This window comes from Chlorocebus sabaeus, chromosome 1, assembly GCF_047675955.1.
Source record: "Chlorocebus sabaeus isolate Y175 chromosome 1, mChlSab1.0.hap1, whole genome shotgun sequence".
NCBI classification, from domain to species: domain Eukaryota; kingdom Metazoa; phylum Chordata; class Mammalia; order Primates; family Cercopithecidae; genus Chlorocebus; species Chlorocebus sabaeus.
Window position 1 is genome coordinate 1,486,420 of NC_132904.1, and position 15,373 is coordinate 1,501,792.

Here is a 15,373-nt window from a genome sequence, read left to right on the forward strand (position 1 = left end):
ATAAACAAAATAAAACTTACTCTCTATTTTTACCATCTCAACTGAGAGCCCTTTTAAAGTTACCATGCCGTATTTGTAATTTGCTACCGTATTTGTTATTATTTGCTGCATACCTCAACAATTTGCAGGAAATCTACTTTTGTCTCCTGAATGACGAGTTCTCTTGGAAAGGTTTGTTTCCTTCCTTTCCTCCTCCTTTTGTTTTTTAAGGTTTGTTTTCGTAGCTGTTACAGAATCTCACGTTACCTCTCTTGGGTTTGGCCAATCCTGTCTAGATCTTCTACCTATGTTGAACCAAAAGGGATGCTCCTGGTTCCCTTCACCCAGCACCTGAGGGCAGAGCTGCCAAGCTCTGGTGAGCGCCTGGGGTGCGTGTGGGTCTGCTCACGTCCAGTGCAGCCTCGGGCAGGGTTGGTGGGGGACAGATTTGTTAGGATGCCTGGGCTCTGCGCTCACGATCCAGGTCTTACGAAATGTCCCCACCCCAGCCTCACCGCGTCCAGTCGGGAGGAGTGAACTGTTGCCACACAGGGCTGCATCCTCTACTCAGTGTGTTCCCTTGGAAGAGGGTATTTTCAGCACAGTGGGCACTTCCCTCTCTGTGGGTTTCTCTCAGTCCCCTGCCCCCCCGGCCCCCATTAGCAAGGGGAACTATGGAGCCTATAACCCTCTCTCTCACCTCTTCCAGACAAGACAAGACCTTTCACCCATTTCAAGTAGCTTGAAAGATACTCATTTTTACCGTCTAATAATGTTGGCGAGGCAGAAAATAAAATGACAAGACAAAGTGAGAATAGTGTTTAAAAACTAGTCGGAAATTAAACCCAAGTACACACCTGTGGAAAAACAAAGTGCACTGTTTGGACACGAGGGATTCGTTCTCTCAATATCCAAATAACTTTTGAAGCAGTAATAGAAGTCAAAAAAGTATATAATTTATATGGAGTAAAGAATCCCCCTCACTAATAGTTAATTGAAGAGATTAACAACAGGGTGATAAATGAGATCCTCCATCCACCCATGAAATTCCTGAAGATTTTTAACATGAACGATACTCACCGTGTGAGGCTGTGTATGCAGCAGCCAGGGGTCCTGAGCGCCCCACGACCTGAGGCCAGTGGAGGAGAGGCTGAATGACGTGCACCCACGTGTTAAGACAGAACCAGGACACAACATTTGTTCCTCAATTTGCCTCTTTAATTATATGGATGAAAGCTTAGTTTTTAAAAAATTCTCTTTACACAGAGATCACAGTCTCAAAGAAAAACGTGGTGCCATTGGTGGGAAGAAAACAACCAAAATGATCTTCGTAGAACACCTGTCCTCTGCCGGTCATGTGAGGAAAACAGAAGGCAGGTGATCAGGTTCAGTACAAGGTCCAGTTCCAAGGAGGAAGTGGCTACATTTAGAAAGGTAAGCAGGTGGGTGTTGGATCAGGCCAATGAGAACCGGAAGTCCAGCAAACAGATAATCACATACCCAGGAAGTGCTGGCAATGACGGAGTGACCGAGGTCTCAGAGCTACCCTACCCAGGGATATAAGGGGCCCAGGCTCAGGGAGCTCCACACCTGCACCTCCCTCTCACCTGTTCCTCTACCTGCTCCACCCTCAATCCACCAGAACCATGGGCTGCTGTGGCTGCTCCGGAGGTTGTGGCTCCGGCTGTGGGGGCTGTGGCTCTGGCTGTGGGGGCTGTGGCTCCAGCTGCTGTGTGCCTGTCTGCTGCTGCAAGCCTGTGTGCTGCTGTGTGCCAGCCTGTTCCTGCTCCAGCTGTGGCTCCTGTGGGGGCTCCAAGGGGGGCTGTGGCTCCTGTGGGGGCTCCAAGGGGGGCTGTGGCTCCTGTGGGGGCTCTAAGGGGGGCTGTGCTTCTTGTGGCTGCTGCCAATCCAGCTGCTGTAAGCCCTGCTGCTGCTCCTCAGGCTGCGCGTCATCCTGCTGCCAGTCCAGCTGCTGCAAACCCTGCTGCTCCCAGTCCAGCTGCTGCAAACCCTGCTGTTCCCAGTCCAGCTGCTGTAAACCCTGCTGTTCCCAGTCCAGCTGCTGCAAACCCTGCTGCTCCCAGTCCAGCTGCTGCAAACCCTGTTGCTGCCAGTCCAGCTGCTGCAAACACTGCTGCTCCCAGTCCAGCTGCTGTAAGCCCTGTTGCTGCCAGTCCAGCTGCTGTGTCCCCGTGTGCTGCCAGTGCAAGATCTGAGGCTCTGGCTGCAGACTGTAGGTGGCCTGACTGGCGAAGCGTCCAGCTGCCCAGCTTCCTCGCTCTGGGTTCTCTGGTGCTCCACTGTCTCCACTGTGTCCTCACTGGCTTCATCCACTCCACACCAGCGCTCCCGAAACTGACTGGGGACCCCTTCTGGCTCGCTGCCCACTACTTCTCCTGAACTTCATCTCCCTGTTCCACACTCTTTTAAGATCCAAAGCGGCCCACTGAGGCCCCAGAGGCAGCTCAGACCCCTTAGACCCTGACAGCTGCCCCTTCTTTCAGGAGTGTGACCCACCCTTAATCTCTCTGGCTATCAGTATGTCAAGACTGAATCCTGACCCTCTAAATAAACAGTCTCGAGGCACAAAGCTCACTCTCTTGTGGCTCTCTCCTTCCCACCGCTCTCTAATTCCCAGAAGCACCACCTTCCTGCCCCCACCCCGGGACTGTTCCCATTTCTCTCCCCTCAGCATCTTTCATGCTGTGGTCCATGTCTTCATGCACAGAACTAACATCTATAGCTTTCTTCTCTGGGCCCCTTGTTGTGTTGGGCTCTGGAGGTGACAGAGCAGAGTAAACCCAAGCTCACAATCTGGTACGTGGGGAGAGGCGGGGAGAGGGACAGGTGGTGAGGGCGGTGGTGTCAGCCACAGAGGCACCGCCGTCCTGTGGGAGGGAGGGAAGCTCAGGGCCAGGCCACTTCAGCAGAAGGATGAGGAAGGGTCTGTATGCTGAGCTGTGTGGCACATCAGGCCCCAGGAAGCCCCTAGTGCATGCAGGAGCCAGACCTGGAGATGTGGAGGAACTTGGGCTTATCTGCAATGTCACGGGGCCTTGAAAAACCAGACATGGGAAGGCAATGACTGCACATGACGCTCAGCTGCTGGACACAAGCTTGAAGGCAGCCGGGAGTTGAATAGATCCTCCCCCCAAAAAATTCCAGTGCTGGGGGAGCCCAAATGCTCAGTGCCTTCTAAGGGCAACCTTGTCTGGAGACAAGCTTTCTTTCAGCTTTTACTTGGGGTTCAGGGCTGCATGTGCAGGCTTGCCATATAGATGAATTGCACGTCACGGGGTTTGGTGTGTAGATTATTTCATCAACCAGGTAAGAAGCATAGTATCGAATAGGTAGCTTTTCGATCCTCTCCCTCCTCCTGCCCCCACCCACCCCACCCCCGCTGCCAAGGGTACCATGGTGCTGTTCTTCCCTTGTGTTCCTATGTACTTTGTGTTCAGGTCTGACTTATAAGTGGGAACATGCAACATTTGGCTTTCTGTTCCTGCATTAGTTTGCTAAGGATAATGACCTGCAGCTCCATCCATGTCCCTGCAAAAGACATGATCTCATTCTTTTTGATGGCTGCATAGTATTCCGTGGTGTATATGTACCACATTTTCTTTATCCAGTCTGTCATTGATGGACATTAGGACGTTACGTGAAGATGAAGGCAGAGGTTGGGGTGATGCTTCTGTAAGTCACAGAGGACCAAGGGTTGCCAGCAAGACCCAGAAGCTAGAAGAGACCAGAGCAGAGGCTCCGTCACAGCCCCAGAAGGAACCAGCCCTGGCCACCCCTGCATCTCAGACTTCTGGCCCTCAGGATTGGGAGAGGGACGTTCTTGTCATTTGTGGTCCTTTGTTAGGGCTGCCCCAGGAAGCAAGTACAAGCAGAGGTTCAGTCAGAGCAGGAAAAGCAGCCATTTGGGGTATTTTCAGTCAGGCGGATCCAGAGTGGAAATCAGAAGCTTATGTTCTTGAGGGCAGCTCTGGGGGCTGGACCTCCTGGAAGGACTCCAGCCATCCACAGCGCTGGCCCTGGGAGACCTCAGGCTTCCAAGCTGTCCTGGAACCCTGAGCTCCAGCGCACCTGCCATGTGGTCCAGGGACAGAGAGCCACCTCAGGGCATCCACAGGCTGGTGACAGCACTGGGGTGTGCGTCTATCCAGGCCTTTTGCCGGGGAAGCAGGTGACCAGCTGCAGGTGCCAAGCTCGCCCTCTTGCACAGCAACACGTGAGCCCCGGCACGGGCCTCTGCCTGCCTTCCCTTCCAGACCTGGGGAAAGGCATTCGATTGGCAGGACCTCATTCTTACCATAGACTTGGAATGGTCATTTTTATCTTCTAGCTCCTGCAGTGTAGACAGAACCGGAGGAGGGCGTGGACACTCTGTGGGTGGGGCTTGCCTACTTCCTACCTTTTTCCCCCTTCAGTCATCCCCCTACCAAGGCTTCTGTAGCCCTGTTTCGGAAGCCCTGTTACTGTACCCAGAAAGGGTGTCCAGGATCTTGGCGTCTCGAACAAAGAATTGGACAAAACACACAAAGTGAGGAGAGCAAAAGCAGGGATTTATTGAGAACGAACGTGCACTCCACAGCGTGGGAGCGGCTGAGCGTAGGGGCTTAAGGATCCCGTCATAGAGTTTTTGTGAGTTCAGATACCCTCTACTGGGGGTCCGCCCTATGTAAATGAAGAGAATGAAGTTATAAAGTCGTTTGCTGGGTTTGTGCCCGTGGAGAGGACATGTCCTGTCATAGCTGAAGTGTGAATCCGCCTTGTGTTCCCTGCCTCCAGACCGTATTTTCCTGCCTCAGCCCCAGGGCCTGCTTCACGGGCACGCAGCTCCCGCAGACACACACGGCACCACACTTGGAAGGCTTCATGCCTTGCTGTTACTGTCTTGAAATCCTCGGCCGGGCGCATGGGCTCGCTTCTGTAATCCCAGCACTTCGGGAGGCCGAGACGGGTGAATTGATTGAGCTCAGGAGTTTGAAACCAGCCTGGGCAACATAGTGAAACCCCGTCACTACTAAAATACAAAAAAAATAGTAGCCAGGCGAGGTGGCGCGCGCCTGTAGTCCCAGCTACTCAGGAGGCTGAGACAGGAGAACTGCTTGAATCCGGGAGGCAGAGGTTGCTGTGAGCAGAGGTGGTGCCATTGGACTCCAGCCTGGGTGACAGAGTGAGACTCTGACTCCAAAAAAAAAAAAAAAAAAAAAAAAAAAAAAAAAAAAAAAAAGAAAAGAAAAGAAATTCTCAATAACTTTATTTTTCAGCTTGGGTTTTGTGGGCAAATCTGGTGGGACGGGGAGTGTGCACACGACAGGGGTTGCACCAGGGGCAGTGTGCACATGTGTGCATGCATGTGCAGGCAGGGCCCTGGGCACGGTGGGCAGCACAGACCTGGCTGCGTGGTGTCTATGTGAGGGCAGTCCAGGGCACCAAGGGGTGGCTGGGCTGGAACCGGGGCCCAGGAAGGAGGTGGCAGCAGTAGAAGTACAGTCATGGCAGCTGCAGCTCAGGGGAAGGAGGGACCCTGCACAGGTCAGCACCAGCCCAGGGTGGGAGGCTGGCTGATCTGTCTGTCCCCAGAGCTGGTTCCGCAGCACCTGCTGAATACGTGCTTCCCAGTCCAGGGCTAGGACAGGAGCTGCCAAGCTCAGGCAGTACCCAGTTAACTGTTACAGAATGAAACTGTGTATATAGACATTAGCATAGAGCAAACCAGGGAGTTATTAGAATTCCTCAAACACTCTTGAACCTTTAGATTTGGAAAATGGCTGCAACATTGCAAAGCAAACACCCACAAGACAAACTTAGAAATACAAATTAAATGTAAAGGAAATGGCCGGGCACGGTGGCTCTTGCCTGTAACCCCAGCACCTTGGGAGGCTGAGGCAGGAGGATCACTTGAGCCCAGGAGTTGGAGACCAGCCTGGGCAACATAGTGAGACCTGGTCTCCATGAAAAATAAAAATAAATTAGCCGGGCCTGGTGATGTGCACCTGTAGTCCCAGCTACTGGGGAGGCTGAGGAGGGAAGATTGCTTGAGCCCAGGAAGCCGAGGCTGCAGTGAGCCATGACTGTGCCCCTGCACTCTAGCCTGGGCAACCAAGTGAGACCTTGTCTCAAAAATCAAAAAGTAAAGAACATTATATTTGATGGAAAGGAATACTGTTTTCATATAAAGCTTCAGGTGAACTGATGGTTAAAGGGTAAGACAGGGTAGGTGCAGTGGCTCAAGCCTGTAATCCCAGCACTTCCGGAGGCCAAGACAGGCGGATCATCAGAGGTCAGGAGTTTGAGATCAGCCTGGCCAACATGGCGAAACTCCATCTCTACTAATAATACAAAAATTAGCCAAGTGTGGTGGCGCACGCCTGTAGTCCCAGCTACTCAGGAGGCTGAGGCAGGAGAATTGCTTAAACTGGGGAGGCTGAGGTTGCAGTGATGTCCAAGGTGATGGATTAGAAGTGGAGACCTCACTAGGAACTCATGCTCAGCTTAGTACAGATACAGATGGTCACACACAAACACCTGCAGACGTGTGCAGACGTGGTTAGGATGCACACGTATGTCCTGTTGCTCTGTCAGCGGAGACTGTTGACAGCTGTTGTGAGACCTCAATTCTTGTCTTCTTAGTTTAAAATAATTTAAACGAGACACACAGGAGATGCAGCACAGAGGAATTCATTGCAAAGGAGAAAGAATGTTGTGAAAGTGAGGCACAAAACAGACAGGACGCCCTGGGAAACTGAGGGGGTAGGGCGGGCTGTTCGTGAGGACGAGACAGCAGAGACCAGCGCGACGAAGGCTCCCTTTATGGGACTCTTCCTAAGAGTCCTTTATGGGATTATTCCTAAGGAGCTGCGAAGAGGTGTTGCTAGGAAGCGTGCTCTGGGTGGTCCTCTGGGTGCACGTGCGCAGTAGCTGTACACACTTGTTCATACCGTGCATGTCTCACTAGCATCTTAAATCTCCACCCAGGGGTGTGCTTTATACTATTATAAGGAGCAAAGGGTCGGTCTGAGGACAGGTAAAGCCAAAATGCGCATGCTCTGTACGGGGAAATTTCCTCCTGAGATAGCTTTGCTGGAATGAGCTCAATGACTGTGAACACGGAGGCTTGTTGCCTTGGCCCTGTGATCACGGTTGCTGCGAGGAGACGGCCACTTCCTTGGCAACCTCTCCTGCCTCACGAGGGCCCCAGAGCTATGGCACCCCACAGCAGCGGGAGGTTGAATACCAGGCTCCAACCCAAGGACCAGGGACCCTTGGAGACGTGGCAACTTCTAGGACTGAGGCAGAAAAGATAAAGGTGAGCCTGGAGCATCTTGTAGCTCCAGAAAAAAAAAATCTAAAAGAAAACAACGCAAAACCGCCACACGTGCAGTGACGGGAAATATCAGGTGCAGGTTGCAGGGACGCGGGAGCCAACGGAAAGCACTCCTGGGGGTCACAAATAGAACAATTCGATCCGCACAATAAATAGAGTAGCACTGACTCCAACCCGAACTGTATAATAGATATCCGTGAGCACAACGGTTAGAAATAAGTGATCTAGTAAACAAATAAAGGAGAATCGCTTGAACTTGGGAGGCAGAGGTCACAGTGAGCCGAGATCGCACCACTGCACTCCAGCCTGGGTGACAGAGCGAGACTCCATCTCCAAAATAAATACATAAATTAAAGTAAATAAATAAATTGGAGTGGATAGGCAAGTCCTCCATGCAGAAGGATTCCCACTAATTTCGTGTAGCCCTCACCCCTTAAGTGCGGACAGCGCCGGGACTGCCTTCTGAGAGCGCAGCCCAGGATGAGGGAATTCGGGAGCAACTTTCCGTGGGGAACCTGATGGACAGGAGCTCAGCCAGGAGACGGGGCAGCATAGTCCACGAGGCACGATGAGCCATGCCAACAGGACAAGCCCTCAGCACAGGGTGACGAGAAGGGCATCTCCCTCTGTGCTCCTCCTTCCCACATCCACAGCCCAGTCTAATCGTGAAAACACCAGATAGATCCCAATAAGGGGCACCCTATGAACATCTGACCAGTCCTCTGAACCGTCCAGGTCACTACCAACAAGGAGAGCCTGGGAAACGGTCACTGGCCAGAGGAGCCCAGGGAGACGGACGAGGGAATGTTGCGTGGGGCCCTGGGACAGAAACGGACCAGCAGGTAAATGCTAATGAGAGAAGACAAAAATGTGGACTTCGGTTAATAATAATGCATCAATATTGGTTCTCTATTTTATTTTATTATTTTTATTTTTTTGCGATGGAGTCTCGCTCTGTCGCCCAGGCTGGAGTACAGTGGTGTGATCTCGGCTCACTGCAGCTTCTGTCTTTCAGGTTCAAGCAATTCTCTTCCTTTAGCCTCCTACATACCTGGGATTACAGGTGCTGGCCACCACGCCTGGCTAATTTTTGTATTTTTAGTAGAGACGGGGTTTTGCCATGTTGGCCAGGCTGGTCTCGAGTTCCTGGCCTCAAGTGATCCACCTGCTTCAGCCTCCCAAAGTGCTGGGATTACAGGCATGAGCCACCGTGCTGGGTCGTTATTTAGTTTTTAGTTTAGTTTAGTTTTTTCTTGAGACAGAGTCTTGTTCTGTGGCCCAGGCTGGAGTGCAGTGCTACGATCTCAGCTCACTGCAACCTCTACCTCTTGGGTTCAAGTGATTCTCCTGCTTTAGCCTCCTGAGCAGCTGGGATTACAGACGCCTGCCACCACGTCCAGCTAATTTTTGTATTTTAGTAGAGACAGGGTTTCACCATGTTGGCTAGGCTGGTCTCCAACTCCTGACCTCAAGTGATCCTTCTGCCTCAGGCTCCCAAAGTGCTGGAATTACAGGTGTGAGCCACCGCGACCGGCCCAATATTGGTTCTTTAATTGTGAGAAATGTACCATACTGAAGTAAGATACTAATAATGGGGGAAGCTGGGTGTAAGGTGTATGGAAACTTTCTTTGCAATTTTTCTGCAAATCTAAAACAATTCCAAAGAATAAAGCTTACTAAAAAATAATTTAAAGTCACATGAAACTGATTTATTTGAAGAATTAAATTAAAAAAAATTTATCCACAAGAATCACCAGGTCTAGATGTGCTGACATTTGTAATTTAAAACAATTTATCAGAAACTTATCCTAATGTTGTCGCAGCCCAAAAAATACCTTTACTGCTCCAATAACAGCTGTATCAGCACAAAGATTCTTCTCAAAGGTCATCAAAAATTATTTGAGATCTTACATTTGCCAAAAAAGACTGAAATAGCTTTCAGTTATGTCAAAACCAAAAATGAAATTTCTAAATTATCTATTTCGATGCTCTAATAAATGAATTTGCAGAAAAAAATCAGAAAAATCATAAACATATCCCATTAATAAAATATTATTTATTATATTATGTAAAATCATGGATCCAAACATTATTATTTTGTAGTTTGTTCATTGATGTTGTTACTTGGCACCACTATCACCCCTATTTATTGTCTAAATGATAAAATCATTCCTAAAGGGGAAGGCTTTCACTGTGGTTTTTTGCTGCTCTTTTTTTTTCCAAGACAGAGTCTTGCTCTGTCCGCCAGGCTGAAGTGCACTGGCGCAATCTTGTCTCACTGCAACTTCCACCCCCTGGGTTCAAACAATTCTCCTGCCTCAGCCTCCAGAGTAGCTGGGATTACAGGCACACACCACCACCCCTGGTTAATTTTTGTATTTTTGGTAGAGACAGGGTTTCACCATGTTGGCCACACTGGCCTCGAACTCCTGACCTCGTGATCTGCCCACCTCAGCCTCGTAAAGTGCTGGGGTTACAGGCCTGAGCCACCACGCCCAGCCTTTTGCTGCCTTTTGAACCAGGAGTCCCACCGTTTCTGTGTCCGGCCCACCTCTCTCCCTCCCCAGGGTCCAGCTCCTCAGACCCCTCCCGTGTCCTCACCTGAGCTCGCCACACTCTCACCCCCGACTCTGGGCTTGGCAAATCAGACCTAGCATCGGATTTGCACAATGATGCATCGTGGCAATGAAGGGTTGACATCAAGAATGCAAATATGCCTGATATTGTAAATAATACCAGACACAAATGAGGCTGCATGTGGTGGCTCACACTTGTAATCCCAGCACTTTGGGAGGCTGAGACAGGTGGATCACCTGAAGTCAGGAGTTCAAGACCAGCCTGGCCAACATGGCAAAACCCTGGCTCTACTAAAAATACATGGTGGCGGGCACCTGTAATCCCAGCTATTCGGCAGGCTGAGGCAGGAGAATCGCTTGAACCCGGGAGGCAGAGGTTGCAATGAGCTCAGATCACGCCACTGCACTCTAGCTTGAGCATCTCAAGAAAAACAACAACGACAATGAAAAAACCAAACCAACAAATAAAAGACTCACTGTAGTGATGATAGATACGGGGAAAACATCATCTGTTTTCTCCATGTTGCTGAAAAGGTATTAATAAACCATCAGCGCCTGATACAGTAACAATAGAACAGCAACAGACGGAGAAGTCCTTCATACGGTATAAACACAGGCACACCCATAGTTAGGTTTTCCTGCAAACGTGCACGTTCATATCTAAAGCAAAACCGTATCTCTATTCAGCACCATGCCAGGAGCGGAAGGCGCCTGCTCTCTAAGACAATGGTTTTACAGTAATGATTGCAGCCTCCACCCGGAGCGCTTCAGGGGCCTGAGCTAGGGGCTGTGCTGAGGAGGGGGGCTCCGGTCACCTGCGGCGTCTCCCCCACTCCTCCAAACCCCCCAGTCTCCTCCAGCTAGGCCTCCCCCTCGGATCCCAGGCCTTGCTTGAACCAAAAGGTTCGACCTCTGCCCCTTCCTAAGGCTCATTCCTGAGCTGGGAAGAGAGAGATGAGGAAATTCCTCGCAGAAAAGGAAAAATCAGTCATTACCTTGTGTGTTGTGTGTGTGAGGCTCTCCCAGCCCCTGGAGGCAGGACCTTTTGCTCCCTCGATTTGAAAGGCACTAAACGAAGATTCTCTGGGTGTCCAAACTTTTTTACACATGGAAGAATGCATAAGAGTGTAAAGTGTAGCTTGCACCCCAATACACTTTTGGCTTCTTGGGTTTGGGCCATCTCGATCAGAGCTTGCACACAGCTCCTCATTCCTTCTTTCTCCTAAGCTGGGGGGCACCAGGCTTCAACCGTGGTTATTGTCCCAGTGTGAACCCCACACGCCTGCACAGCTACAACCATTTTCTTTGTCCTTAAACACAAACGTTTATGTTCACCAGTGCCCGTGTAAACTAGCAGCTCCGTCTTTCCGTCTCCTTGTTTGCGTTCCTTCGCTGGACCTGTCACCTCACAGACGCCCTTTACTGTACCCATCCCTTCCCAGAAGGTTGGAGCCCTGAGAACAGGTGTCCCTGGTTGTGGTCATTGTTCTACCCTCTGGTTCAATGACAGTGCCGGGCACATAGTGCACACACAGTAAATATCTGCCAAACGCGTGCCGGGCTCCAAGCGAGCCTGAGCAGCTCTGGGCAGAGGGGCTGAGAGTCTCAGGGTTCCCTCCTGGGTTTCAGGGACGAGCCAGGACGAGCCAGGTCTGGGAAGGCAGGAAGCCGGCTTGACTCAGCAGGGCCGCCAGGGGACTCTGTGGCGAGATGGCGGGAGAGCCACAGGCCCGAGGTGGCAGCTTCTGGAGCCCAAAGTTGGCCCAAGGCTCCTGCTGCCTGGCAAACTCCAACCGCGGATGCAGGCGACAACCCTGGCATCCCAGTCTCCAAAGATTGAGTGGCTGTCACTGGCTTTAGGCTAAAAATCAAGCGTGACCCTTAAAAACGCCCCAACATGGTGGAAATATGTGAACTGGACGTGATGCACGTTGCGTTTTACATTTTGCTTTATAACCCGCAGCAGAGCAAGTGCAAAGGGCTCGAGGCTCAAGCAGGCTCTGGCTTGGTGTGTTTGGAACTTGGGGAGCAGAGGAGGGCTGCAGGGGGAAGAGGGCATGGGGAGAAACGTCTTAAAGGGAGGGTCTTCCCGTGCTGTGTGCAGCCCTTAGTCCTGTGCCTGGGGCAGGCGGCTTTCATCTCTCCCGGAGCCCCCCCACCACCGGCCCTGGCTCCCCATGCAGTGCCCAGTGCCGCCCTGGCATCCCACTGGGCTCTCCCACTGGCCCGGGCCACTTCCATCTTCCCACAGGAGTGGGAGTCTCACGGAAAGGGTTTCGCGGATCTTCGCCAACTGTTGTCCCTCTCACTGGACCTGCAGCTTGGGTCCCACGTGTCTTCTCACCCAGAGCTATTTCTTAGTTCCTCAGCCCTCTGCTTGTGGTAAATATTTCTCTTTCCTGAAACTTTTCTTTAAAGGATTTGATTGAGACCTGTAGCCACTTCATTTTCCCGGGGAGTTGGTCATACGTGGCAGAGCCCCAGACACGTGGAAAGTGGCTGTAGTAACTCCTGTGGGTACCCGGGGAAGCGGGGGAGACCCTCCATGCTCAGGGCCATCCCTGGCCGCTCCCGAGCACCCTCAGGCTTCACCTGCCCCTTGACCCTGGCCTCTCTGTCCAGCCAGAGCCCCAGGAGCTGCCTGTGGTTGAAAGGTTGGGCTACAACTCAGGGCATGCGGCCACACACACCATGGGCACCCTGGGATCACAGGAGGAGCATCAGGAAGACCCTCTGTAGGACTGGGCTGTGGCTGGGTGGTTGGGGATCTCCCCAGGTTGGAGGCTGCCGGAAAGCTGGAGCCCCCATGACTAGCTGGCGAAAGTCTGATCCCAGGCAAGGCCCAGCTCCTGTTAGCAGAGAAAAGGGGAGGTTTGGCATTTCATGGCGGGCACTGGGATCCTGATTTGTCGGTGTTTAGACAAAATTATGAAAGGGCCATTCTGTCTCATCTCATCCCAGCCTTATAGTGACTTGTCTGAAGTTGTTTTCAGCTGGAATGCAGGCAAACAGACCACACTCAGACCACCTCCACCCAACACCACCTCCAACCCCAGACCACCTCCACCCAACACCACCTCCAACCCCAGACCACCTCCACCCAACACCACCTCCAACCCTAGACCACCTCCACCCCAGACCACCTCCACCCCAGACCACCTCCACCTGAGACCACCTCCACCCTCAGACCACCTCCACCCCAGACCACCTCCACCCCAGACCACCTCCACCCCAGACCACCTCCACCCTCAGACCATCCCACTCCCAGACCACCGCGACCCTCAGACCACCTCCAACCCAGACCATCCCATCCCCAGACCACCTCCACCCCAGACCACCCTTACCTGATGGAGGTTTTGGGGCTCTGGAAAGCTCCCTTCAAAGTCCTCTCCAGTGTGGGCTCCATGGCCCCCCCATCCCCTGGTGTTTACACACCAAGACCGAGGCCCTGGCCTCCCCTCCACAGCTGGGGAGAGGTCTTCCTTAGGGCGATGGCAGGAGGCCCGGGGGCTGTCCTGGCTCTTCCCTGGTTGTTCCTGATGGATCAGAGAATTCTCTTCTGCTTCTTCCCTGACATGAAGCAACAGGGTCACACCCAGCAGCGGAGAGGCATGGATGGGTGGGGGGTGGACCGCGACCCGGGGCCCAGGCCTCAGAGACAGAGGCAGAATCTGTCACTGCGGCTGTGCCCACGTCCACCCTGACCCTGGGCGTGAACCGGTGGCAACTCGCTCTCGGGAGTGTGGGGACCGCAGTGGGTCCTGCTCCCTCCTTCCCTCCCTCTCTCCCAGGGGAGCCAAGGGAGCACCCTGGACCCCTGAGCTGGGAGTCCGCAACGCCGTGACCCCATCTGCCCCACTTACCACTGGCTGCCCCAGGCCCCTCCTGGGGTCCTCCGCGTGTGTTTCTGGGGGCACCACATCACTGGAGGCCAGGACGGGCTGGGGAGGCACCAGCAGCCCCAGCACCCTTGTTCCAGGCAGGGCAAGCGCTGAGACTCCAGGGGCTGCACCACCTCCCTGTGGCCGGGCCCCTCCCCTCTTTCTCCAGGTCCCTTCAAAAGTGCTGGGGATGGACAAGGGGGAAGTGACACGACCCCTGGCTCTCCCTTTAATGGCTGAGGACCCCCAGTACCCACAGGCTCAGAGAGGGAGGTCTGGTGGGTGCTGCGGGGTAGCCCCAAACTGGCACCCGGGAGAGGAGCCCCTTCTGCATTGCGACCCTCCCATCCACAACACAGAGAGAGACCTGCCCCAGCGCTGGACATTGGGTGGTCAGTGTGTCTGGCCACAGGCCCAGCGCACTGCACTGGTGGCTGCTCCTCTATCCTGTTTTCCTGTCCATGTGACCTGGAGCCGCTGTGCCAGGCCTCCCACCACCAGGTTAGGGAAACAGCAGCAGGAAGAACCCCCTGGACTCCTGACCAGCAGAGGGGGCTCCTGAGGGTCAGAGAACTGCCAGGGCTGCGGGATCTCCCAGTTGGGGGGTACCCTAGCCCACCGTTCAGCTCCTGTCTCTCGGCACCCCCAACCACCTCCACACTGTCACCGGCAGGGGCCCGATGCCCAGGTAGGAGGTTCACCGCAGAGGCTGTAGTCTCTGGCAAGACGGGGTGGGGTGCATGTGGGCGGCAAGCCACCTGGGTGCCGAGGCAAGAGACCGAGGGCACGAGCTGTTCCCGTATAATAAAGAAAATATATAAAATAAGAATATACTAGATATAGATCATAGATATGATTATATATGAACATGATCAATTATTAGTTTGTAGCAGTTACTCTTTATTCCAATATTATAATAATCCTCGCTCTATAATCATAACCTAGGAAAAACCAGGCCATACAGAGAGAGGAGCTGAAGGGACACGGTGAGAAGTGACCAGAAGACAAGACTGTGAGCCCCCCGTCACGCCCGGGCAGGGCCACTAGAGGGCTCCTTGGTCTAGCAGTAATGCCAGCGCCTGGGAAGACGCCCGTTGCCTAGCGGACCTTGGTCTAGCGGTAGCCTCAGTGCCTAGAAAAGGCGCCCATTACTCAGCAGACCGGGAAGGGCGGGGGGGGGGGGGGTGTCTCTCTTTCCCCAGGGGAGTTTAGAGAAGACCCTGCTCCACCACCTCTTATGGAGGGCCTGACATCAGTCAGGTGCACCCGCAGTTATCCGGAGGCCTGACTGTCTCCCTTCGATGCTGTGCTTCCGCAGTCACGCTCCTGGTCCGCTTTCATGTTCCATCCTGTACACCTGGCTCCACCTTTTAGATAACAGTAGCAAACTTAGTGAAAGTACTAAAAGTTCCTGATATGCAGAAATAATGGAGTAAGCTGTCTCCCCTCTCTCTCTCTCTCCCCCCCAGCCTTGGCTGCCAAACAGGGAAAAGCTCCCTGTCCAGTGGACACGTGACCCACGTGACCTTACCTATCATTGGAGATGGCTCGCACTCCTTACCCTGCCCCTTTGTCTTGTATCCAATAAATATTAGTACAGC

At 52.9% G+C, this 15,373-nt stretch overlaps 1 protein-coding gene across 1 annotated transcript; it reads right to left on the reverse strand.

Annotated features, from left to right (window-relative positions):
* Positions 1 to 1,302: 1,302 nt before the first annotated feature.
* LOC103241837 (uncharacterized) lies at positions 1,303 to 13,297 on the reverse strand. The gene is given in 5 exon segments (XM_073022681.1): positions 1,303 to 1,996; positions 2,117 to 2,338; positions 2,791 to 2,867; positions 12,361 to 12,532; positions 13,236 to 13,297. Coding segments are annotated over 5 exon segments (1,008 nt in total). The 3' UTR covers positions 1,303 to 1,521.
* Positions 13,298 to 15,373: the final 2,076 nt, after the last annotated feature.